This window comes from Strix aluco, chromosome 3 (genome assembly GCF_031877795.1).
Source record: "Strix aluco isolate bStrAlu1 chromosome 3, bStrAlu1.hap1, whole genome shotgun sequence".
Lineage (NCBI taxonomy): Eukaryota > Metazoa > Chordata > Aves > Strigiformes > Strigidae > Strix > Strix aluco.
Genome location: NC_133933.1, coordinates 4,287,735 through 4,315,004, shown reverse-complemented (window position 1 = coordinate 4,315,004; position 27,270 = coordinate 4,287,735). Strand labels below are relative to the sequence as shown.

Genomic DNA, 27,270 nt, shown 5'->3' with positions numbered 1-27,270 from the left:
GTTTTGGTGTACCCCATTAATCCCGAGAAGTTGGTTAGTTGGGCCCTCTTCCAGCTCACTTTGAAGCGCAGGACCGCAAAGGAGCATGTGGACAACAATCCTAAACCCGTCTCTCTTCATGGAGCTGTTGGGCCCGTTTTCCTTGAGAACTATGCTGGATGAAGGCTTCTGCTACCTTCTTGCCTATTTTAGCTGCTGGTCTGGGTGCCTTAAAGTTTCTACCTGTTCTTGCTGACAGCTTGGCCATGCCAAGCATCCTACTTCCATCCCTATCTCTCATCTGACTTTGGCCCTGGCAAATAAGGGGACATAAGCAATGCCACCACAAGGTGTGTAGCAGAGTATCTGAGCAGCAGAGGTGCAAAGTTAAGGCCACTAAGTTCACGGGTGTGTAACAGTGGACCACATCTAACTGGTTTGAACACCCACAGGCCTACTGAAAATAACATCTCTGCTCGGTGGCCCAAGTTAGTATAGTCTCAGTGGCAGGGAAAGTATCACTGAAGCGTGTCACTTTGGGCTGCCATCCCTGCAATTCAGCTATGAACAGTCCTTTCCAACAGTGACAATCCCTTTTACAAAACTCCATATTAAAAGGTTAAATCATCACTTTGACTATGCACTGTTATATTTTGGTGACATTTTACAGACATGCAGCATTTGTTTGCAATTATTCTATGAGTGTAGGATTGAGAGCACACCTACACTTTATTTAATATACAGTGAATTGCATTCCTAACTCGGAGCAGATGTACAGAAAATATTGTGTCCCTACATCATTCCTGATTAGCCAATTCCTGTAATTTTAAGGCAGTAAGCTTGGGATTTGCAGTAGCACATGGTTAGCAGCACGTGCCAGTTGCTGCAGCTCAGCACGTGGTATCTGCAGCACAGAGGTGGCCCGCAGGTTGTGCAGCTCTGTCAGAGTTTGCTGGACCTCAGTGAACAAGTTTGAAGAGAAAAAAAACAAAAAACCAAAAAAACCCACAAAAGGAATTAGCGCTCTCTGACCTGTCTTTCCCTCGTTAAAGTTAGCATTTTCTGTTAGAACTGATTCTGTAAGAACAATACAAAGTGTACCCAGGAAGAGAGGCACCTACGGAAGAGCAAGTGCCTGTAGCAAATGTGTGCACCAACACAAATCAGGGTACGCTGGAGGTGCCCCACAAATCCCACTTGGAGGGTGCGAGCAAACACCATCACAACACCCTTCTTTCTGAAGCCTGTTTCATACTTTCTCCTACTGCTAGTCAGAAGGTGATTTCATTTTGGCTTTGGTGTTCTGCTAGCACACCTCCTTCTAATAAATCCTTATTTTGGTTTATATGAAATGCCAATATTTGGGTAATAAGAATGATCTTTTAGGTACCAGACTTCCCTGTCGCTGATGTGAAATAAGGTAAGCACAGAGCAATATTCTAATATTTGCACGGATGAGAGAGGAGGTCACAACGTGTTCTCATCTACCCATGCTAGTATTCTCACTGACGTCAAAAGAGAGTTGGCATAAGCATGACAAAGCAGCAGGATTTAACCCTCCATCAAAAGCTTTGGAAACACTAAATTTGATTGAACTGGAAAAATAAGAAGCCTTATGTGAAAAATTACAAGTGTTTTGCCTTGAGGCAACGTTGATTGAGGCATTGAGAGCCACAGGTTTCCTTCAGGAAGACATCGAGGTCAGAAGGCTTCCAGGGAGAGGGGCGGGAGTGCCTTCAGTTAACCTCTAGACTTTTGGGAAAGACGCTTTTGTGTTTCCTCTGGATCTGAAATCTCTGGACCAAATATTTTTTTTCATATTAGATCTGTTTTTCAGGATATTCCCATGCCCCTAAAATTTCTAAGGTATAGACACATTAAAAGCTGGGGTAATCATTAGGATATGTGGATTGGAATAAAACAGGATGCAGACAAATTCAATGTTATTTTAAGACTTGTGGTGGTAGCAAAAATCTGCAGAGATTTGAGCAGGAGTTCTCTCGCTGGTTTTGGCGAAATGCCCAGTTAAGCCCTGACAACACTTTAGATTTTCAAAGGGGAATTTTCTGTGATTATAGCACGAAACACACTCAGCTACTCTCACATCTTACTTTGTGTACCACTATCAGAAAGCAGAGGGCTGAACTTATTACTAATATTAAACGACAATATTATCATCTTAGTTTCATCATGACTGATTCTTTCTTTAGATTTTACATTTCAGATGCTGGTAAATAGTCACTGTGATAGTAAGGTTTCTGCTGAAGTTTGCATACATGAGCAACTGTTCTAAACTATCAATTGCACATACTGAAGAGTAAATACTGAAACCAGCCGCATCCTTCCTAAACTGATCCCAACCGAATACATTTAAAAATGCACCACACGATGTCTCATAGGCTTGTACGATCCAAAAGCAGACAGTTGGAAATGCAGTTTGATTCTGAACCAAATTTTGCTTTAGCATGCGCTGTAGGATAATTGAGTCATTGTTTCAAACCAGAAACCGAGTACAGCGAGAATATAAAAACCACTGACCTTTCTTTGCTAGATTACTGTTGGGTTCATACTTCTCAATCAGCTGTTGAACTTGTTCTTGTTTTAACGGTGGATAAAGGATTTCATTTAATCGTGGATCACGTTGCTTAAAATTTATAAATTCCATCATCTGATCAACAGTAAGGTATGGTTTGCTCTTGGCACCACTAGAGAAAAATTAAAGCAACAGCAAAGCCATTAAAATATATTTCCTTGAAATCTTGTTCAAAGTTCTGTAACTTCCCAGGGAAACCGAAACAAGATTCAAACTATCGTACAACAAAAACATCTTCCCACTGTGTCTCTGGACTAATTTACTTTGCCAGCATGCAACAACAAACATTCTTCATCAAACATCTAAGAGTAAGATTTTTAAAAGCATTCAGCATTACTGACATCAATGGGAAGAGTTAGAGCAATGCTGAAAGTTGTGGGGTTTTTTTAATTAATTCCTCTGAATTCCTGGAACTAAGCAATTTTAAAAAGTAAAGGAGAAAACGATGTGGAATTCAATCCTGAGCTTGCCACAAACACTTTGTTGGCTTTCCTGGCCCAACTACTCAGTTTTACTGCTGAATAACAGCAGCCCTGATTTCATTATTCTAGTATTTGCTTGGGTGTTGTTTGGGGTTTTTTTTATAAACTTGCTAAAAAATGCTAGGCACTCGCAAAGCAAGCAAAAAGATGCCTATTTAGAGAGCTAGTAAAAAGAGCAGAGCTTGGGTACAATTTGTACCCAGATGGAGCTCCACGAAGCCTCTGAGCCAGGTGACGTGCTTAGGGTTGTCTACAGCCCTCAGGACTGGCCTAATTCCACTCTGCAAGACAGCAATGGAAAGCCTATCCCCGGGTTCAACAGGAGCAAACTAGGCCGAGGCTGTGTTCCTCTCAAACCTCAGCCTTGAAGGAAATAAGCACAAAACGAGTACACCCATGTTGCAAAGATACGTTCGCCAATTGCTCTGGTGGTCTTGGATATATTTCAGAAAATGTTTTCATGTTGCTTCATGTTCTGACTCCACTGATCAGGCTCTGCTGAAACTGAGAAGTGCAATGACTTGCTGCAAGGGGTAGTAGCAACACGAGTGATATAGCTTGTAACTGAATGCATGAAATCAGTTGTAGCTGGCTGCTAATTTAATTTCACGGTGTGAATTCATGATGCACAAACCCTAGAAGTTACTGCGTTTTTTGAAACTCCTAATTAAGCTTTTGGGGGTGATTATACATATTCTCATGCCTATTGCATGCTGTTATTGCTTATTATTCTTCTTCCTTTACTTTCATGGAAACCTAAACTATCCTAATCCATACAGAAAAACAAGATCCGGCAGTTCTGCTCCTCTAGCAACAAATTACTTTAAAAGCTCTGGCCACTGGAAATGGAAGCAAAAGCTTGTGGGAGAAGGAACCCTTGATCCAAGGTTAAATAACAGCCCTGCTTGACATTGAAATCTGTTCTTGGCAATCGCTGCACACTGCTGTAGTCTAAATAACCTACTTTGCCATCCCCAGCCCAGGAAATCAGTGAAGAGGAAATAAATAAATAAATAAAAGAGCGTCTTTTCTTACAACTCAGAAAAGATGTGGTCGATCTCGGGCCGAGGGCAGAGGTTGTTTAAGAACACCCTGTACACGTCTGGCGTGAAGTCATCTTGAGGGATTGAATCATTCTGTGAAATGGGGAAAAAAAAATAGTGAAAGAACGCTACAGCACTTTTCAACGTTCTTTGTAAACAGATCACTCACTACCGTGCTTCTTTTGATTTCCTTCCTGCAACCTAGAGGAGCCCAGGTTTTGCAGAATAATAAATTCCCCTGAATAACAGAGCAGCTTAAAGAGTACATCTTTAAGAAAAATACAAATGCATCTATCATCTTAGTTTCCATAAGGCAAAGTTATCTGTTTCTCTGAGCACCTGTGAAGAAGAAGGAAGGGACATCTCCCCATCTAACCCCCTTATCTATAGCACAGATAGGTATATCCATCCCGGCGAAGCCTCTGAGCTCACTCCCAGCGGGGCGGCTGGCCAGTGGTGCTGCAAAATGGCAGCGTTACAGAGGACTAGCACGTCGCTCATCTTTCCAAAGCTTTCAAAGAACCGGGGAAGAAACTGGGTCACCGAGTCATTATGAATATACTTGTTCTCTGACAGCAGCAGAAATGTTTCCTTTTCCTTCCTGAAGCTACATGTTCAAGATAACACAAATCCGAGCAAAACTCATGCAGTGTAGCTTTTCCACACAATCTTTCTCCTAAACACTCAGTGTAACACATTTGGCAATCAGATTTCTTTTACAGAAATTGATAAAAATGATCTCCTGTAGAAAATATACCAGCATTTTTTTCTTACATTTTCTAAAATTTAGAATAATGTACATTTAATCCTGCTTCTAGATGACACTTTCATCATTGCCATTATACCTCCTGGCTTTTCTCTGAAAAAACAGAATCACTGTTTTAACTGGACGGAATTACTGGACTGGATAAGGAAAGCTTTGCACGAAGCTCAAGAGCCCTCCTCCCACTTGCACCTGCTGCCTTCAAGCTCCAGAGTTCTTGCAGAAGACAGCGGGGCTGGGAAGAAATGAGGACCCCAAGGAAGGTGCAAAGCTTTTCTAAGCACAGAACAGTAACGGTGTGCTCACTGCCTCTGCCTTTGCGTCAGTGCACCGAGAAAGGAAAATGGCACAGAAGCTTGTATTTTGTGCAGAGGCAACCTTATAAAGGAACAAAAAAACCCCAGGAAAACACAAAACCTGTGAAATCCAAATACTGAAAATCTGAATTTTGAGTTTCCTCCACGCAAGCTACCTTTATCAAAAGCTATGACATGCAGTCTCCAGGAGCACCACAGGCCCATGTGATGCCTCTCCATGGCTCCAAAACAATGCCCAAATCTGATGAACTGGAGGAGGAAAACTGTAACTTGGACACAAAGCTGTTTTCTTTTAATAGCCATTGAACCTGGTTGTCTCAGAAGCAAGCTGCTGATAGAGGAAATCGTTGCTTTTACTTATTCCGCCTGTTTAATGCTGTTGCCAAGGGAACCGAAAGCGTCGATTCAAGCCTTTGTTAGATGAGAGGAAACTTTTCCATATTTTTCCCGCTTTAGGTGAAAATAAATAATTAAATGAATGCCACAGGCATCACTTTATCTCTCCTTTCATCTATGAAACCTGCAGAGGCCGGAGAGAGTTTTGCACCATGACCATCACTCAGCGTTTCTGTCCCCGAGTGCAGATTGAACCTGACCCAGCTCACACTCCGACTGAGTGGGGCTGTTTTGCTGCTCCGCCTGGGTACGCATCTCCAGGCTCCAATGGTTTAAGGTCACCAGCCATTAGACCTTTGTGCCTTCCTTTTTTTGGCAGACAGCACGAGTGTTTGCAGGGTGAGCTGGTTCAAAGCTTACCCGGCCAGAACTACCCCGTGCACTTTAATGTGGGATCAGCTCACCGGGCCAGGCAACTCGCCAATGGCACAACTGCTAAATCTGGTGCAAGGGTGGATGAAGAAGCTTGAAATCTGAAGTTGGAGGATTGAAATAGCTCCTTTCAGTGACAGCCAGTGACACTGAACTACATGTGAAACTGCACCCACTACACTTTGATAAATTCGAGCTGCGGTGTTCTCAGTTGAGAGCAGGACTGCCGATACCTGTGTTTTCCTAAAGGCCAGGACTCACAAAGCTTGTGAATTTTCTTGTTAAAGCTGGCACCCCACTTTCCTCTGTTCCCTCCCCCTATAATCCATTTTCAGCAGGGTACTGCTTCTCAGCCAGAGCTTCTCCTAAGGGCATTTTAAACGATGCTGTAATTACCACAGAATTACAGTCTGCCATTGACCTACTATATTTTTTCCTTTACAGGGGATTTGAAGGTGCTCAACACTGAACAAAATGGTCTCTTCCAATAACCTGAGATCCAGACTTTTATTTGCCACTTGGTTCCAATTAAGAGAATATACCTCAGTTTCCCAATATGTATCTCCAAACACCTGTCAACAAAGAGGATAACCAACACAAGTCTTCAGGCGTTAAGTACAGAACCTTTTAATAATTATTTCCTACTAGTAACACAATAAGGGGGCTACAAAACATAAAGATCTAGATGGAAGATGAAAGCCCTGCTGCAAGCATTTGCCACCCCAGGCACAATCTCAGACAACTATATTTGGATTCCAAAAGCCTGCGTGCCGAAACGGATTAAAATACGCTGCCCCTTTCCTCAGCCTGGTCTGAGCCATCCACATTTCAGCGGAACCACCCACACACCTTATGCACTCATCTCTTTTTTGAGACCAATGCACAAATCACAAACTTTCTGTACCACATGAAAGCATTCCTAATTTCCAGCTTTGCTAAATATTGGTATTCAATTTTATTCTGTGATTAAGACACTCTACTAATTTCAAGCACTGCTGATTTATGATTTGTCTGGTAACCTGCCTGCTTTTATAACATCTGTATCTATTCTGTTATATATCTGGCAGCACAACTAATACAGATTATTTGCACGGAGAAGACTCAATAGCTGATTGTTTTATTTGAAGTTAACAGTCAAGCTCACTGGTGCTTCATTGTGAACCTCTACATTAACTGGAAGTCAGGAAGCAGTCTTCACAGCCAAACAGGCGGCTAAAATAAAGCTCTTCAAATTCTATTTAAGGCACCTTTGACTAAAAGCAAAACAAACAAAAATACCCAACAATAACAAAAAGCACCCCTCCTTCCCCAAAAAGTAGCCAAGATTTAAAAAAATCATAAGGGAATCAGATGCCAAACTCAGAAACTCACTGGCATATTTCAAAACTTCATTTAAACATGTATTTGAACATTCCTCTGCTTTCAGATCTGCTGGATGACGGATGCTGCCAAAAATCAGATCACACAGGGCTTGGTCCTGCAAGACTCTACTCATGCCAGGTCCAACCCAGAAACACATAAATAAATAAATCCATGCTTTCAAGATGTGCCTGACTTGAAGTCCATGGGTCATCCCACTGCAGTCATGCTCAACTGCTCGGCCAAATCAGGGCTGGAGTGCTCAACGCCGCAGAGAATCGATCCCTTATTAAGGTTCCTAATATGAAATTTGTATTTTTGGCACTTCTGGGGAGCCTCTTTGGTGCTATTCTTCTACAGCAGGATGAAGGCAATTATCCAGGCAATGAGAACTCTTCCTCCTCTCACACTAAATACAGTGCCTACATGTTGTCCCACGAGCACGCACATAGGGAATTCGATGGAGAGCAGGGCTCACAGATGATGAAGTTTGTACTGTCACAGACAGGTCCATGCAGTGATACCATACCCCGGCAGCAGTAGCCCTATGCTCACGTCACTGCATAAGACAGACAAGGAAATGTCCCAACCTTAAAGCCCTGAATCAGTAAGAGAGTGATAAATGCTGACTGGCAATCCTCTTACCCATGACTCTGAATTTCATTTTGTGTTTTAGGGTCAACCACAGGTTCTGAGAGGTGCAACAAAACATCTTGTGAAACTCATGGCCAACAAGCCCCGTATCTTCCTAGAGCAATGACAGGTGTGGAAACTTGGGGAGAAAATCTTTAGAGGGATCTTCATGAGGCATGAATACAAAAAACCATAAACCCTAAGCTATCCATGAGACACTTCCATGAATTCTCTGAATAATTTGGTGTGATTTTGCTGAGCAAGATTCCCTGATACTCATGTCTTGCACGCTGCTGGAGTCCAGTGCTCTTCCAAGGCTTTAAAGGAATACCATTTGTCCTGCAGTACAATGGTGCAGAAAGGCTGAAAGTTGAAGCTAAGAATTTTACTTGTTCAAATAAACAGAAACACAAAGGAAAAGAGCCGTAGCTGAAGTACTGATTTTCTTCTACACCATTAGCTCTACGAGATTCAGAGTTTTATGCTTCTTAAACACTCAGCTTCTAAAATATTTTTTTTCAGATATGATCAACACAGTTTTCTTTGTTGCATGAAGCATATTTCTCTTTTGTCCCAACCAAAGAAAGGATCTACTTTATGCCGTGAATAATTTTCAAGATGGTATCCCAGCAACAAGTATCCAGCAATGTGTATGTAAAATTGGCTCTACTTAAATAAACAGCAGAAAAATGTTGCAGTTTCTTTCAAGGACTCCAGTGATGTTTAGATTTCTTTTTCAGAGATATGTAGTAAACAGAAGTAATAAATCAACTGATTTAAAAAGCAGTGCTTCAGAGATTTTCTGCACATCTTGTCTTTTTTGCTAACACTTAAATGAAAACCCATCTTTAAAACTATTCTTTCCATGTTTCTAACCTCACAATCTTACCTTTAAATAAGATTATAATAATCTTTTATACCTACTTTGCAGACATTTCTTGGAATTTTACAGAACTAAGCTCCCAAACCTATTAAGGAAGGTCTCACTGGCGAGGGGTATCTGAGGTTTGGCTTGTGAAGATTTTGCTACATTGCTCTTTTGGAGCTGTAGGAATTGGCTCTGTTAAACCACTGGGGAAGCAAACGTTAAGCAAACATCACAGCACAGAGTTTTCTACAAGAACAAGGGAACAGGAGATGCAGGCTCTCCTCTGCTACAGACCAGTTCTGCCCCACCTCTTGGACCTCTGAATGTAGGAATTACCCTGCAAGAAGCTTCTTGGAGGAGAACCTCCACCTGGGAGGAAAGACTAAGGACATCTTCACTCCAGCATTATCTAGAAAGAAGGCATGAAAAAAGCCTTCTTGAGGGTGAGGTACCATCCTACAAATGCTCTGGGTTGAGGAGAGCTCCTGGATTAGCAGCATACAATGGCTGCATCCCCACAGCACTAACAGCTTTGACACTACAGTATTTCTATATTTCCTCCATGTACCTTTTAGATAAGTTACAGTGAGTTTAAACTGTCACTTACGCTACAGATTTTTTTTTTTTTTTTGGTGAGAAGGAAACAGATTACATCATTAGCTACACCTCGAGCTAACACTGCTCTGAAATCATGCCTTGAAAATTGCACAACAGTCACCAATTCTTAAAATATTCTCACAGGATCTCTCCAGGACAGGTCACACAACCCCCTGCCCTTTCCTTTAATCCATTTGTACTTCTTCCAGGCGCTCCTGGTCCCTACACAATTTCAAATCAAAGGTACTCAGATTTGCAGAGAGGTATCAGGAACTTCTGTTCTGGTAAAAACAGGCCTGCTGCTGAGGACCTACCCAGCAGCAAAGGCAGCACAGCATGACCAGCCTTGAACAAACTGTCCTCAACTCAGTAGAAAGTAAACACAAGAAACACTTTGTAAGGGCCAGGAATAAATTCAGATGCTTACCCTGGAAGATGGAAGATTACAAGCTTCTAGCGCAGTTTCTACCCGTTTTCTGTCAGCGGAAAACAAGCGGTATATGCTGCAAAACAAAGGGATCTGGCTTAAAGATATGCCTTGTCGGCCCATGAGGCTTAAAGACAGTATCGCTTCCCAGTCTATCACACCTTTAGCTATTTATTGCCATTTGCTGGCTGCTCAGTAACACACACGAGTTTAATGGTGCCCACAATGAGTCTGACTCTACCTCACACAAGCCCCGATTACAGCACATAGTTATTTGAGAAAGTCACCACTGCGCTCTTCGTATTACCCCAGCAACATGCAACTTGAACATATTTACCCTCACGTCATGTCTCTGAGGTAAAGAAATTATGTTGATTTTTTTTTTTATTTTACACAAGTGAAATGAACAAGGGCAGAGAGGCCAAATGTCTTGCTCAAGATCGCAAGGGCAATCTACACCCAAAGGGTATTTGAACAGAGACATCCTGAGCATCATGGGCCACTCTTTCCTGCAATATGTGTTATAAATGGATGATAAATTTACTATTCTAGACACAGGGGTCACATGTTCATCCCAAACATATATTCTCACTCATGAGTCAGAAGAGACTACATGGTAGGGAAAGGGAACAGGACTTACTTCTTCAGAGGAATGCGTCCTTCTGGAGTCACCTGCAGCTTAAGTTTTGTGTAACTGTGGAGAGAAAAGCATCTTGTTTTATTTTTACAGAATTTTCAAGTACCTCTCTGCCAACTTTATAGCTCAGTGCTAGTGCTCTGCTCACGTGGCAAGTTCCAGTCAGCTCTTTTGCCCATTATGAAAACATGTTGGGATATCATTAATATGTAAATGCTTCTCCTTCAACAGTAATGCACCTGTACTGTCAAACACTGTCTGTCTTGCAACAGGACATTGCAAGTACCATTAATGCACACATTTGTCATCCCCCCAAGCTCCTTCTCACCCAGGCTGCCTGCCAGTCTATCAGCAGACTGAATTGTGGCACACAGGCTGTACAACTTGACTGGAAAGGTGGCTGTACTCCTCTTCCAGAGGCTGAAATTGTCCCTAGATGTTGCATACCAACATCCCTGCCTCCCTAAGCCCTCCCCAAAATACATCTGTGAAGGTTTTTTCATTTGACCCTAAATGTTGTCACTCCTCAGCTATAAGGAAGTCAAATCACTGGCAACTGAAATGTCTCTGCACCAGCAAGAGTGTCAGCATATTTGGCAGCCCTCGGCAAGCCCAAGACATCTCCAGTATGAAGCAATATAAAAATTACATCTACAGGCAGGCAACTATCCAGCTTTTGAACCAAATATTTAGAGCACCTCAATATTTCAGGCCCCGTGACTTCTCTCACACGTTCATTAAGGCAGCAGGATGATGACTTGTCTTTCTTTCTCCATTTCTTTCAACATACTGATTCAAAGTCTACTGAAGTCATCCAGTAGCTTTAATGAGAAGCAGTTGGGCCTATCCGATGGTCCTCCTGGTATGCAAGGACCACTGGTTACCAGCATAATGCCTACCAGCAGCAGACTGCGAAGAGCACAACTTTTTGAGTGCTTCATCTCTTCCACTTGAATATAATTAAAACTATAAATGAGTTTTGCAGTATATGATCTGGTGAAAAAATGTGGCAACACTTAAGTATTTAAGAGAAACCTTTTTGTTGTTTAAAAAAATCCCCACTTTTTCACTTTACCCACTGGCCTACCAAAAAAATGAAAAGGCATGGTTCTAATAAATTTCTTTTTCTTCCCAACCAAAAATGCCATTAGGAACCGCTTCAAAAACAAAGTACGTGCTAATATCCCTAACTAGGATAGGAACATTTTCACAAATCCTTGTCTCCTGGTATGCATCTCCTGGAAACTGAAATTTCTTGTGCTGCTGTGTCACCAAACAAAATTATCATTACCTCTGCCCCATCTCCCAGCACTGAGCTAGATTAAAAATGAAAAACCACAACGGTTAGTAAAAAAAGGTTTATTTTGCCTTTTTTTTTTTAAAAAAAACCAACTTTTGAGCACATTCTGGTCACATTTAATATTTTCCTCTACAGCCAAGAAAGCTAGAAATAAAATAAAATGGGGAAAAAAAAAAAAAAAAGAATTCTGAACTTCAGTTAAAGCAAACTAAAAATGTGTGTCTGAAGAACAGTCAACCCCCACAGTACTTGCCACCTTTTTCCTCCCAAATTCTTTGCTACACATGGGACGCTATTTTTTCCCCTGCAGCCATTATCCACCCATCTAAGAAAACCAAGCATTTTATTCCTGTTAAAAAGCTTGCTAGAAGATACTCCCATCATAGCAGCCAAAGGGACTCATTTCAGTAGCATGGTGGTGAGTCCAAGAACAACGAATGCTGGACGTAACGCTGACCCCAGGTTTCCACAGTGCACTCACCCTTTGCTCATTACTGCCCTGGTCAGTATTTCAGTAGTAATGTACTCCAGTGCCCATTTTTGCACCCCAACACAAAAATACAATGCATGGTTACAACAGAGGAATGTAACCAAAATGGCAGTTTTTATTAACCGCCCCTTGTTCCAAATTAACCCTATTTTTCTCACCTGACCAAACCACAGGAAAGCTGCTCAAGCTGTTTACTATTGCACTTCCACTGCTTTGAGGGACTGAATGCCACAAAGAAAAAAAACCTTAATTCTGCTCTAAGGCAATTTGCTTTTCTATTTCGACAAAAGTGTTCTGATAGGGCTGCAACCAACCCCTTGCTTAGTATAGTAATTATAATGGGGAAATATTTTTAATCTTCAAAGTCAAAGATTTCTTAAGTGACTCTGATTTGGCATCCATGCTGAGGACCCTGGAAACCTTACAGTTCCCAAGTGATTTATTAATTAGTGGAAAAAGAAAAACACACAGGAAAGTCATGCTTGCCTGCTACTGAATCTACACAACATGTCCAGTGACTTCATCTTTAATTAATATCGCTTAAACAACCACTGAAAAATGGCTCCAAATAAGACTGGCTTTACTACTCTGTGTGATAACATGTTCCTCCTTTGAATCTGATATGAAAACGCCCATTAGGTAACAGCCACAGTCCTCCCCACTACAGACCTGTCAGCAAAGTCCACTGGTCACCTGGGTATTTGAGTGGGAAGGGGCATGGAAATGCTAATATCAAATCACTCCCGTAACTCATCTACAACCTACGGAGCTGAAGGAAGTCATCTCTGCTCTTGCTATGCCACCTGGATCTGCTCAGGTTAGCAGAGTGCTTTCTCCACTGTCAGTATGTGGAGCCAAAAGGAAATGTTAAACATTTCCATCCATTTGGGATTTTGTTTGCCTAATATATCATTGCTGTTCCAACACAGCATTATCAGACACAAAGCTGTAGTGCCTGCAATGTCCAACGTTCAGAGTTTCTTCAAGAATTTCTGTTGGCTTTGGCAGCTGCACAACGAACACCATGGGAAGGAAACACACACACACACACCCCCCTTCCCAGAATGGACAACTATGAATATGAACATGGGTTAAAGTTAAGCAGCTGGAAACCTTCTGACTACATATGGGTGCATCTAATGAAATTAGGCATCCACAGCCGTAGAAATTCCAGAAAAAAACGTGGGTTAACTTGCTTCTTGGATGGAGGTAAGTTTTAGGAACCTAAGCCCCAGCTTGGTGTTTAGCTGGACTGAGCCTCTGTCTGCGAGCAGAAATTAGAAGGTGTTTTGGAGAGACACAAAGCTGAATGTAACCAGCCAGCTCTTAGACTGGGGAGGGTATATCTCCTATTTTGGAATCCCAAAAGGCCAGCAAGTACCCCAATTCATGGCCATCACTCTCTGGTAGGCTTTGCCATGCTGTTCTCAATGCTATCACTTAGGCAAAACTCCCTCAGCAGGTGCACTTATCACCTGGCTGAGAATCGCTAGTCTCAGATTTAGTTCTCTTTCCTTTTAGAGGTGTGTTTTTACACCCCAAACGTTCTCATAAACAGCTTTTCTACTTAGTTGAAAGAAACTCAGAATCTGCACACTGTACAAATGTTGAATGGATTCACAGCTTCCCCCTGAACCACATGAAAACCAGAGAGATTAGACTGAGGAAAATGGACTTCTTGCATTTCTCGCTTTTTGATCAGTAACAGAAAAAGGGGAAAATAAACCGGAAGCAAGTCAGTCCAGAATATTCTTTCATTTTAAATGGGGATGTTCAGAATACAGCTGAAGCTACTACTTGGGTATACAAGGGGAAGACAGCACTTAATTCTGTTGGTTTTGCTACAACTTAGCAGTTTGCAAGAACCCTAACAAGATTTTTGTTTAAATGATGTTTAGATACAGGCTTTTTAAAACCATGAGAAAGGACAGCCTGTGTTTACAAAAGTGACAACTCATCAAAGCAGAAACAATAGATGACAATGTGACTAACAAGCAAAGAGGAAAATGACGCAGAGAAAAGAGCAACACCCACAGCATTAAATGCGACGGCCACTTACGCTTTTTCCAGAAACGCGTCCCTTGACATGTTCTGTGCCAACAAATTTGTTGCCAAACTGAACACTTCATCTGACCATTCCTATAGAGAGAAAATTTGATTAAATGAGGCTTAGTTTAGATATTTACTTACACAATGCAAAATATTTTTGAAAATTATATCCTTAGTATAAAGGGCCTAATTAAAGTCTGAACTTGATTTTTCCAATTACAGCTTCCTTCCTCGTCTGTGAGACCTGATTTTCTCATGCTGAAAAAAAAATGAAAACTGTTACAAATATTTTTTTTAAGATATATTATTCCACTGAATTGAAAAAAAATAGTCGTATTGATGAATCTCTGATGCAAAATACCTTTAAGTTCCTGGAAGATGTACAACAAATGCCCCAGAAAAATACATTTTCTGGTGTGTTGGACACTGTTCTTTTTAACACACTAAGTATTAAAATAGGAGCTTCTATACCACCATTCTTACACAATGAAGCTGAAATGGGCTTGAATCCCTCTAAAGACAGACAGACCCGACATGGTGGGATACAGACCATACCATAGCAAGCCTCTTGCTTCAATGTCCCCTCTTCTAAGAGCTTGTTGCGAGAGCCTGCGCATCACTCTCTCTACAGATCATGAAGTAATTCAGACAACAAACATCATGACTTATCTTGTATGGCGAATACCGAATTAAAAAGTATAAGTATTGACTCTAGCCAAGATCTTACCAGCCAATGTAAGAAATGTGCTTAAAAAAACAAACCAGCAGAAATATATAGCAATAAATTTAAAATATTCAGTTATACAAGGAAGAAGATGCAACTCCAAATAGAAAAGCTCCTCTTCCCCCTACTGTACTTCCTTACACTGTGGTCCTATCTCTCATTACATTATTTTTGCCTCTTACTACCCTGATGTAGGGAAGAAATGTCCTCCAGCTGCTCACGGGAAACCTCCCATCTCCACCTGCAGGCACTGCTCGTCCCATGGCTCTCCCTCATTTTTCCTCTCTTTATTTTCCTGACTTGTTTTTCTCATTTCTTTGTGTGTAGCCAAAGTCATTCCCTTAGGTCTCAGACCCTTCCCAGGTTCTCAGCCAGGCTGATCCACAATTATAATCTGAAGTTTAGATTCCAGCTTGTCCTGTTGCTCTCCTCCCTTGCAGGTCTCTCCTGCAACTTTTCATTGACAACTTCAGCGCATTTTTCCTTGCTAACTTGGTGCTTACTCACAATCTTTAATTGCAATTCTTTTTAATCACAACTGTGGTTTTGGACTGGCTTTGTTTCACCGCTTTCTTTTAAAGGGCAGAAAATAAATAATGCCTTTGCAAACAATGTGATTTTTTTTTTAATTTGATGAAGTTTTCTGAGCTTTCTTTGAAACTAAAATTGAGTTTCCTTTCATATCAGTCCAGATGCAAAATTCCCATTGTGATACAGCCTCTCAGATACACACTCTTTGGGAGGTATTCCCTCTCCTTGGCTCTTCTTTTTCTTGAGGAAAAATACAAAAAAAGGGGGATTTCATTCTGACAAAAATTGATAATGACAAAAAGTATCATTGACTTCCAATGAAATAAATGTTGCTACATCACTTTGGAGCTTGTTTTACCTAAAAAGCCTCAGGTTTCCACGTGACTAGGTGACTGATTTGAGAAAGGTTCAGAAGTTATAATTTTTTCTGTCTTTTTTTTTTAACATGCTAAGTTTTTTTTCCCTAAAGTTATCAGATCTTGTTCCTGAAACGGGTCTCGCACAGTCGCTCCCAGCGAGGAAGAGATAAAGCTACCTATATGCCTACTGTTATACGGGCCTTTGATCTCCTTCAGCCATCAGATCCTTAAGTCCACCCCATTTACAACCTCACCACTACGCAGCTGAGACAACACATCTCTCCACGACTGGTATTTCTGGCAGAGAAACCTGCCTCCCTCAGACACAGACTTGTTCTGGAGGCACACCACTGTTGCTCAGATAGTGCTTCCCTCCACCCCTCATGACCACTTCCATTTTTCTTCTTTAATTGTTTTTCCTTCTTAGGTCTAATTTGAAAAAAACAGGGGTGTGAGAAAGAACAAGAGAAGGAGTTGGGTTCGTTAGTGACACAATTGCTTTGCTGTGACTCTTGGAACAGAAAATGTATTAAGTGCAGCATCTTTTTTTCTTCTTGGCAACTCATTTTTCCAGGCTCAAAATAGGCTCATCTTGTAAACACTGCTTTGCTTAGGCATTAATAATAGCAGTTAAAACCTCTCCCTGTGACACTAACAGCTGCAAAGATTAATGGCAACATAAAATATTATTTAGAAATTGAAAATACATTGGCTTTTAACAGATCTTGATAGACTTTGTTTTGATCTCACTGATTCTGCTGGACTTAAAACTGAAGAATTTTGTAGAAAACAGAAGTAGGGCACTTCAGGAGTATCCCACACCTCAGCTTTTCCTTCTCTTTGTCCGAGTGTTTGTTGACAGAAATGTAGGGGGAACTCAGTTATTGCGTGCCTGTCACAAGCATTATTTATATAAACAGTCTTGCCATGTTCCTTTGCTAGCTTTTCCCAGCTCTTCAAAGCGATCACATTGCTCTTGCCAAATATTCTAAGGGGTACCTGCAGGCTGAGACACTTCTAAGGATGCAGGTGCCAAGCCAACAAGTCACAAGCAAATCTTGCGCATTGCCTCTCCCGTTCCAGCCACCCCAGAGCCACAGCCAAAAAACCAAGATCAGAAAATATGCCAAGGATCACATCATCTTTCCAGTCACTGGTCTGAACCCTCAGCAGGAGGGGAAACAACAGCCCTGAGCACAGACCCGAAGAAATAAAGTGAGATGCTGTGGACTGACTTTGATGGGCTTGCATCAAGCTGTGAGCCAAGACGCGTCTCACCGCTTTAGCTACCAAATGGCTCCGTTTCCTTGGTTTTGCTGCATGGTACAGAGTAAAGCCCATACTCTAACTCCGTGCATGATGCACTCGGCAGACGTCTTCACCAGCAGCAGCGATTCCAGAAGGCAGCGCTCGGTGAGAGCACTCCGCGGGGTAGAAAGCTGTTATGTGTAGAAAGAAAACAGCCTACTGCGGAAAGGTTATAACAGCCTCTGAATCACTGCGGTAGCTGCAGACTCCTGTACAGATGCAATACAAAAGGAAAATATAAATTTAGGTATTTTGAAATAGGACTGTACTAGTGCCAACAAACTGTTTGCAGACTGGAAGCCTCTGATCCCGTTTGGTAGCGGAAGAATCCAGCCTTCCGACATTCAACTCCAATCAAGTCACATCCATCAAGATAAGAGCTCCCTGAACTCCATCTCCTCTTGGCTACATCCTGTTACACTAATTCACATTTATATAATTTCTGTGAACTTTACTAACAAATTATTTAGCTGTTCTATGCTTTGACACGTAGCGTATACGCAGCAGTTCATTTGGAAATCTGTTGCTCAGTGAAGTGATTTCTTTCCTCTATTACATGCATCAGGATACATACCGTAAGACATTTATCTCAACAGAAGAGATGAGACTTTTTTCATAAGAAAAGACAGCACACATCCTTGAAAACACTTCCTTCAAATCAGAACTGACTACGTGTGAAGGCAATGTTTCTCGCACATTTGTTTTTGGTGGGAGGTTAACAAAGCAAGCTGCCGAAATTCTACACTTTCAGCATTCTTATGAATTTTATTTAAAAAAAATATATCAAATGGATGTGAATTTCTATGGTTTACTTTATCATTCTATTATACTGATCAAGCTCTTATGTATGCTGGGGAGGCTGGAAAAATAAAGATGTATGCTGGAAAGCCTAGTATAGCACAACTTGTGAACCATCTTTGATGACATCATTTTACCTATGGAGGAACTAATCAGCTCTTAGTGATGGATCTTATCCAAAGCCCATCAAACCAAGAAGAAACAAATTTCCTTGGGCTCTGGATAGGTGTCTGTATGGTCAGGATGGACTAGCGTGGCGAGAACAGAGTTGGCATGAGAGGCACAAAAGAGAGCGAAAGAGATGGGAAAGATGGGATGTTAACTCCTGAAGTTACTGGATTTGGGAAGAGAATGAGATACTGTAGAGCATACAGAGAGGTTCACAGGTTGGACTTCTTCATGTTGGGAACAGAGACAGAAAAAGAGCATTGGCTCAGAATAGGTTTGAGACTAAACTGCTTCCTTTATTCTGGCTTCTGTAGCACTGTGTGTGTGTATGCTCACAAATCCTATCCCAAGGCAAGCCCAGGCAGACCCGTCTGAAAATAAGCAAATGCAGATCAGTACTACTTCTCTTCATCATCAAGACCTGTCTAGCAATCTGCTTTTTAGACCATTACCTAATGAATTTCAAGCTGCATTCTCTGAACAAACCAGCTGCTCAGTGCTCTTCAGCACATCACTAATGTACTTTAAACGGTAGTTACTTTCTCCTGGAGGAATGCACATAAAACAGTACATTCCAACTACATTGTCATTTCTAGCTCTTTATTTAGTTCACTTAAGCAAGTTGAATAGACCAAGACTCATATTTGCATAATTTTCCTACAACTTGGGCAGTGGATGTGATGAACAGTTTGTAGCAGAATAAGCAGACTTCTGCAAAGGAAGAAACCCCCATAATTGGATAATTTTAACTGCCTCACTAAGACCATTACAGTTTTCTTTGCCTCTCTCCTCCAAGGGAGGACTCACTGATACTTGTCACACAACTTTAAAAATAAGGTATCACAAATGAAGGGTTAATCTCAAAAACGTTAATGCACTGAAAAGGAAAGGGTGGGGGAGTTTTTCATTGGCGCTTGCTTTCCCTGGAACATCAGTGAGAGGAAGGGTCAATATTTATGCATGTGATATTGTAAACGTCTTGTATTTACATGCCTTCTCAGAGCTCCCCAATGAGCTCATAATGACTTATAATGACCTTATGCTTGTAACGACTCCGCTGAGTCACTACCTAGGGTCCTGGAGATAATAAGGACCAGATTCTGTGGTCCGGCTCATATAGAGTTGGAAAACATGTTAAAGAAGGAAGAATTTTTAGAGGCATGCAACAGTGATCAAACTCTGCTCTCACTGAAACAATCAGGATATTTAGCATGATTTCAGGGCAAGCACAGCTAATCTGCAGTGCTTTGAAAATCACATCCCCAGGCCACAGTACCTGATTGAAAAAATATTAATTTATTTGGTCTACCGCATTTCCAAATAACAAGGAAGACTTTGATTCTTAGTTACTCAGATTGCAGGAGTTACTCAGGATTTAGAGCAGCCAAGCTTTTCTAAAACATACTTTCATCTACTGTGCTTTAAAATTCCATTATCAAACAGAAAATAGCCCTAAAATACCAATTTCTGTACTGCTGCATCAAACAGATTATGGTTCACTGATTGCTGGCTAGACAGGAAAGCAAATAAGAAGGACATAAGCTTCTGATTTGGGTGATTTTCCCTCTTCCTGGGTAAGGGCTCACACAATTTTTGCTGCTAAAGCCTTAGCATACCTTTTCATTTTCCATCATATGCTTAGGGCTTTTTTTCCTTAAGAGTTGTTTCAATCGCTTTCGCTTTTTCAGTGTTAAGATTTCTTAACCACCCCTGAAGAGTATTGCTGTGTGTTTTCAAGTCCGAGGACAATACTTTCCACTCAGGAGTCCATGGACCACCACAAACTCCTTTTGTTTCTATTCTTTCATATCAAATAAACAGTGAAAATTGTATTTTTGCCAAGCTGACCAATGGGCTAATGAAGATTAGCAGAGACAGAAACCTGGCAAGCAAAAATATATCCTCCTAGCTTAAGGCTTTCATCCTATGACTTTTTTTCACCTGATCTGAACATTCTTGTTGTCTGTGAGGTGACAAAATAACTACTTACTGTTGTTAAATAACAGCAGTCTACAGAGAAACTATCTTTTTAGCACAATGTAGTGGACTTGAGGATTCAGACTGTATGAAAGTGTGTTCTGTGCGCGGTTATCTGGAGGCTGTCATCAGAGTCTACCCATATGAACAGAGCTGGAAAACAGGAGTAGCTTTCGAATGTCAATTTAGAATAGATAAAGCAAAGAGCTCCCACTTCGTTAAACACAATTGAGTCATATAGAAGTTGGAAGAAGGAAAAAAAATCCCCAGAACGTGTACTAATGTCAATTGTAACTTGCTTGGCACACACAACTGTGTTTTATGTGGTGTGTTGGAAAGAAATGAAGAGAATGCATGGAACACCTGCATGGAAAAAATACTTTGCTAAGGTAATGATGTTGACTACACAATTCTTACCAAGGGCTACCAGTAGGCAAAATGGGATGCTTAAAATTGACCTTTGAACGTGAACAGAAACTTTCACGTGTGCAAGTTAAACAAGGTGTCTGATTGCTGACATACTTGAGCATACAAGGTAGAGCTGTAGATTCCCACTACTCCGATACAGGCCAACCTTAAAAAGTCAACTGTTTACAAACTTTGCTCTCACAGACGATCCATAATTCGCACACACTTAGAACAAGCATAGAAGGGTGATAACTACTGAAAGATAATGGTATGTGTTTGGAGAGTCAGAATATACATCTTACAGCTGAGTAAAAATTTGTGTGTACCACTATTTTCACAATGCTTGTTTGGGTGTTACAGGCAACGTTCTGGAGATGAGCACACATACCAGGGGCCTAAACTTTGCTGAATAAACTCCCTGAAAAAAAATGATTGTACATTTCTTCTTGGGTACTGAGCGGCAAAGCTCTATAACAGAACTGAGGTTAATTTTATAGCAATCTCCACTTTTATCTCATTTATCCATATCTCAATACTTTAAAAATATTACTTGTACATGCACATATCAACGTATGTTACCTTTGCTATATCCTCTTGGAATGCCACCAAGTTCAAGTATGATATATTGACCAGGTCTGGACCATAGACAACAGTTATCATTCGATTTTCCAGTCGACCTCCTAGGTTCCCAGCATCCAACAGTTCACGCAGTTTTGGATCCTGCAGGTAAATACAGTACAAACTAGTTAAAAATCTTTTGCAAATACTTATACCAAAAGAGGTGATGATTTCTGCAAATTCTTCAATTTTGGAAACTTGTGTTATTTTGAACATTTTAAACATGATGACACTAGGTTCTGATTGGGTTAATTATTCATTAAAATATTTAAAGTTATTAATCCAGAATAAAATCACTACTGTAAATCCTTCAAAGCCTTTGAGGTCTGTAGTGGTACAGTACAGACTAAAAGTTGTCCACTTAATGGCTTCACACTCCTCAGTTATTTTGCCTCAGAAGTTAAGCATACGTAAACTGTTTTGCTTGTCAAAATAACACAATCTGTCCAAAGGGTACTGGCCTCAGTAGAGAGATTCTCTATGATTTTAATGCATTTTAGATAAAGCTTAAAATGAGAATTTAGTTTTTTCCTAAGGAATTAAGAAGACTGTCTGGAATTAACTGTCTTAAACACTATGAAATGAATAATGGAATTTTGGTGATGCCCTCATCTTTCTTCTTCGTATTCAAAAGGTCATCTATTATTCAAATTATTAGATATATTCCATTTATATTTAGTTTTTAGTGGTTTTTTTCAGGTTTATATCCAATATAGAATCATAGAATCACAGAACCGTTTAGGTTGGAAAAGACTTTTCAGATCGAGTCCAACTGCTAACCTAAGACTGCCAAGTCCATCACTAAACCATGTTCCTAAGTCCCACATCTACACATCTTTTAAATACCTCCAGGGATGGTGACTCCACCACTTCTCTGGGCAGCCTGCTCCAATGCTTAATACAGAAATGACTACTTAACATTTCTGTGAAGGAAAGACATATTCAATGATTTTTATCAGCTAGTAAATAGGCTGAACCTCAGCTTCACTGGTAGTATAAGCATGTGAGAAAAAATTTCTGGTTATTTTGTAACTCTTCTAGTTTCTATTAGGCTGCAGCATTTCCAAGAAATGCACTCACTGTTTTTCAAACGAAGAAAACTGCTTGGTCCTTGGCCTCAAGATAAAGTTTATAAAGGTAAAGACAGAGGAAAAGAAGCCCTACATGACTGAATTCAATCCTTTGAATAGGGCCAGTATAATTTGAAAGCTCAGGTTTCCTAAAAGGCAAGATTTTTCAGTCTGGTACAAATACTAAAAAATGGCCAGTAAATAGTATCACTGTGGGATGACAGATTGTGTGTAGAGAGCAAATTATTTCAAAATTGACACAAATATATACTGCAGCTTACATTTCACTCTCATGTATACCTTTCTCCCCCCACTGTCTAAATATATTTAGTATTTATGGTACTCCTTAATATTTAATATCTTTTGAATAAGAATCTAAATCTCCACCAACTAACACAAATTAAATTTAGTATAACAGGATGATAAGCTTAGAATGATAAAAAGGGCCATTTTTCATGGATCTTGCAGGAAATCTTGTATCAACAAGACCTCGGTCTAAAGGGCATCTCCTGACTGGTATTGTATCTGCTTGTAGACAATGGAGTTATGCAGATGTTCACCAAACACTTCACAAGGTTTAGGAGAGCATTTTGAAGTATGGCATATTAGCTGGAAAGAAAGTACACAGCTGTCTATCATAAAATGCTGAACCTCATTAAATACTGGGTATGATGGCAAGTGTTGCAGGAAAACAGACAGAATAATCCTATTTGAGGGCTCTGTAAAGAAGGAATATGATTGTGCTCTGAGACAAAGATGATTTCATGGGTAAACAAGTTAATGACAGGCTTTTACATAAGAGAAAAACAGAAGAAGGCTATAAAAATAGTAGTTGCGTTTCACAGATGAGGATTTGAAGGAGAGAGACAAAGAAATTGAATAATTCACATCTAGGACAAAAGCTAGAGAAATGCCCTGAAGATGCTAAGTTAGTGGTGGTGTATTACTAGAGGGGTTACTTTCTTTTTTATTTACAGGCTGAATGTTACAAAGCTTTGTTTAAGTTCTCTGCGAGATGAGAACTCATCTGCTTTTTACTCTCTACCATTTCAAACCCAAAATCAGACTGATAAATGCTTCTGCTCAAGGGCCTGTCTGGGAAGAGCATCATTCTTTCTGAACTCAAACTGAACGGGATTTTCTATCTGGTTTTATTCTCTTTCACATAATTTGTCATTCCTTTCTTCCTTTCCCTGAACCTCTTGCTCACAGTTTCACTCTTGGTGATGAACTGCAATCAAATCAACAAAAGAAGAAAGAAGATAACCTTTTTCCTTTGCATTTATAGTCAACTATAGGATGGTCTCTATGATGGATCATACTCTAGTTAGTCTAAGATACACATTAGCCACGCATCACAGAATAAAAAAGAAGCATATTTCAAATGAGATGCTTTTACAAAGCAAATTCATCAAAATAGAAGTTATCTGGGTCTAGCTCAGTAAGGTTTTGTAAGTGGGAAATCAGGCAACGTGAGTATGAATTTGGGCTTCCCAAATAACAGGATTTTTCTCCCAGTTTTAAAGGCAAGAAATTAGACAGACCATCCTCTGTGGGTTGCTGAGTTTGGACGAGTAAAATGTTGAATTCTTCTATTCCATTTAAGACTTGTCTAACAAAGTCTGAGGCACACAGCAATACATCATCTGGCTGCCATCCAGCACCTATTATAAAGGCCATACACTGTGCATCCTGGGCTATCTCAGTGTAACCTGCAATGTGCTCCACAGGCTTAAAATAGGTATTTTTATTATAAGTTCGGTAAAAGAGAGTAATTTTGATACTAACAGGATTCACACTGTTTTGACTCCTGTCATGGGTGTATTTGCCCTTTAAGGGTGACAGATGCATTTCCACTTGTCAGTGACACTTTAGCCCCTAGCTGATGATCTAGGTCATATTATTTGGTCCTTAGATCTGAGGTTCTCAAACTCAGATACCAAAACACACTGTCAGCTCTTCACATCCCTCATGAACAGCTCTGCTCCCTTATTACCACACTTAGCTGCAAACACTACTAAGGAGATGAGCAAAATATCCTTTATCAAAATCTTGAAGACTATCAAAGCGCTATGAATCAAAGCACTTTTTAAAATGTCAGCAAGTTTTCCTGTGGAGATGATAGGAAAGCACATGAAAAAAGACCAAGCAGCAAGACCAAATTTAGCTTCTTTTATGTAAATCGGATTATTTTGATAATTCCATTTTGAGGAACAAGACTGAAAGTCAGCTGCTGTTTGGAGCTGCATTTGATATACTAGCTCACGAGTGGACAGACAGGTTTTGGTGTAAGCTAGACCGGGGCCTTATTATGACATATTGAGCTCTTTGAGAGACATTCAGAAGAATTATTCCTATTGAATATTGATTAGAGGGTTTTTTTGAACACCTGAGCTACTGAAGCTCTGTCATGTCAGGGAACGTGCCCATGGGATCCTCAGTAAACATCAGGCTATTGACAATGCCCATGTAACTCATCAAAGTTCCCTTCGTAGCACAATGATTTAAGTCTGCTTTGCTGTTTTTGGACAAAGGAGCATCCTTTTGCCTCTTTTATTCAAAAGGTCTAAGGTGTCAGCTTGCTTTTTCCCTTCCACTAAAGTCTAGCAGGAGCTTCAGCTCAAGGACTGGAGCTGTCTGAAGACTTGCCCTGAATCCAGGTCAGGAGAGCCAGTGCTTCTTAACTCACCCCTGTGGTTAAAGGGCTGACAGATTTCCAGAGGGAGATGTAAATTGTGGGCAGGCAAATGCAGAGGAGGTGACAAGGATGGTATTGGCAGCACAGACAGCTTTAGAATCCATTAAAAATCAGATTAATCATGTCAGTTGAGGCAAGAGTTGGCCAGAGGATTATCCGCTTATTTGGTAAAAAGCCTTCCCTATTTGGTTCTGCTATCTCGACAAAACTATCGAAAGAAAATACACCTTAAATCAATCTGAAACAAAAACAGAAAACAGAAAAAAATAGCCAGAAGCATGAAAAAAAAATAAAAGCTTATGGAATTTCTACAGCTTTCATGAACAAATGCTGAATAATGTTGTTTTGTTAGAAACCAGGATCCTGTAGACAGATGGATAAAAATAGATTTTAATCAGACTTCCAAAACTTTCTCCTGTTTTATTTTCCTTTCGCTGGAAGTCATAAAAATAATGTAAATTTAAAGAGGCTACTCAGCCACTTTATGACAATCTCCATGAAGACTGCCTTCAGCTGTAGTTGGTGTTATTAAAATGTAGCTCTAAACACTGAAATCCCAATTAGTGTGTGCTCTGCATACTACAGCAAATGCTGTAACATCGTTTAATAGTATCTCCAGCTCTTTAAACTTTTTTCTGACAACTTGCAACACACCATCTGTCTGTGAAAATTTTCTGTTTTTTTTTTTTTAAATACATTGCCATACATATATATAAACGGCTGCCCTGCAGTTCTGTAGAACACAAAACACACTGTTTTAAACACACCAATGGACAGCAGGTCAGCCAAGGTTTCACCTCAAGTGTAATGCACCACTTTTTGTTATGAATCCTTCTCAAAGCTGGAGGACCATCTCTGAGAGCAGCTGTCTCTGATCCCAGACCTACATTAAACAGTGAAAGAATCTGTCCTATGCTAAAGACTTTCCTTGGAGTTTAGTAGTTACAGACGATGTGATGGCCAAACTGGGTGATTATCAAAAGACTCAGCCAGAACTTCTGGGTTGCTAGAACAGTTGTGCAATTAAAGTATAGAGAATTTTTTCATGTTTGAAGACATCACTTTACAGTGTAAAAAATCTAAAGGAGTCATTATAGACTACACTACGCGTAGACTACATACAGTGTGTACTATATTTTCTATACAACATTCACTCCTGTGCATATAAAATGCCATGCCCTCCCGGTCCCCTAACAGCTATCAACTGAAATTATTTTCTCATCCATCTCATGCAGTAAAACTTTGTCTTTAACATGCCAATTAAATACTGGAGTCCTACTGAAGCTGTAGGCATGAAAGGGGTCTGTCTCAGAGCCTCCAGAAAGTAGATGCCTAAGAAAACTCAACAAAAATCCCAAGCCAAACCCCCACCAAACCCTATACACAAATTCAGTGGTTATCAACTATTTTGATTATTTTCATTTGTCAATCTGACTCGTGAATTCCAAATTTTTTCTGTTTCTGGTACTAAATACATGCCATACTCCTTACTTAAAACACTGTATATAATGAAGCAAAAGTTTCTTTCAGTAAAGCAGGGTTGGACAGAATTATACATTTTGCTGTAGATTTTTCAACTATATTACGTAGCTATAAGGGTACTTCAGAATTCCCTAGATTCTATAACATAATCCCAAATTGTTATATTTGTGTCCTGATAACTTGAGGAGAGATTTGAAACAAAAATAGCAACAGACTTTCATCTTAAGTTTCATGCTCATCAGGATAAGATTTCCAAACATTCAAAAGTGCATTTATAATTTTCTAGCTCTTTGTGTATCCCAGGAGAGGGGAGATGGGGGGCAAAGAAGCATAATTAGACAGTTACATATGCAAAGAGTTTTCCAGGAAACACTCAAGTTTGTGCTTAAATTAAATGAAGAACCTTGCTAAAATAGGACCTTACATTGTGACTTTGTCAAAGGCAAAACTCCCACTGATTTTCTTCACACAGAAGAACATCTTATCTTCAGGAATGCCTTATCACAGAGTGTTTATCAACAAAAATGTATACGCATACACATATATATATAGCATGTGTATTTCATATATTTGACCCAGATTTCAGAATATCAGTTCTTAACACTTTAAGCACTAGGTAAGTTGCAGTTGTAGGGGCAGTATAAATAAGAAACACTAAGTGTCTCTTAAAATCCTACAATGTTATACCCCTACGGCTAGCTAAGGGCTTCAGCAGACTTCCCAAGCCCCAGCTCCACTGAAGTGATCCAACTGAACTCTGCAGCTCAAGCTGCCCAGCAGAGAAGACCAAATAAGGGTAGGAATTGCTTTCCAGCACTCTGCTG

General features: G+C 40.2%; 1 protein-coding gene across 4 annotated transcripts in view; it reads right to left on the bottom strand.

The window, feature by feature from the left end:
* PLCB1 (phospholipase C beta 1) overlaps positions 1 to 27,270 on the bottom strand; it is a 406,198-nt gene that overhangs the window by 139,571 nt on the left and 239,357 nt on the right. For all 4 annotated transcript variants that reach the window (XM_074817193.1, XM_074817194.1, XM_074817195.1 and 1 more), the window contains exons 4-9: positions 21,158 to 21,298; positions 14,316 to 14,395; positions 10,470 to 10,523; positions 9,830 to 9,905; positions 4,090 to 4,190; positions 2,518 to 2,684 (exon numbers count right to left, since the gene is read on the bottom strand). In XM_074817193.1, the coding sequence (XP_074673294.1) occupies positions 2,518 to 2,684; positions 4,090 to 4,190; positions 9,830 to 9,905; positions 10,470 to 10,523; positions 14,316 to 14,395; positions 21,158 to 21,298 (619 nt within the window). The remainder of the gene's footprint in view (positions 1 to 2,517; positions 2,685 to 4,089; positions 4,191 to 9,829; positions 9,906 to 10,469; positions 10,524 to 14,315; positions 14,396 to 21,157; positions 21,299 to 27,270) is intronic.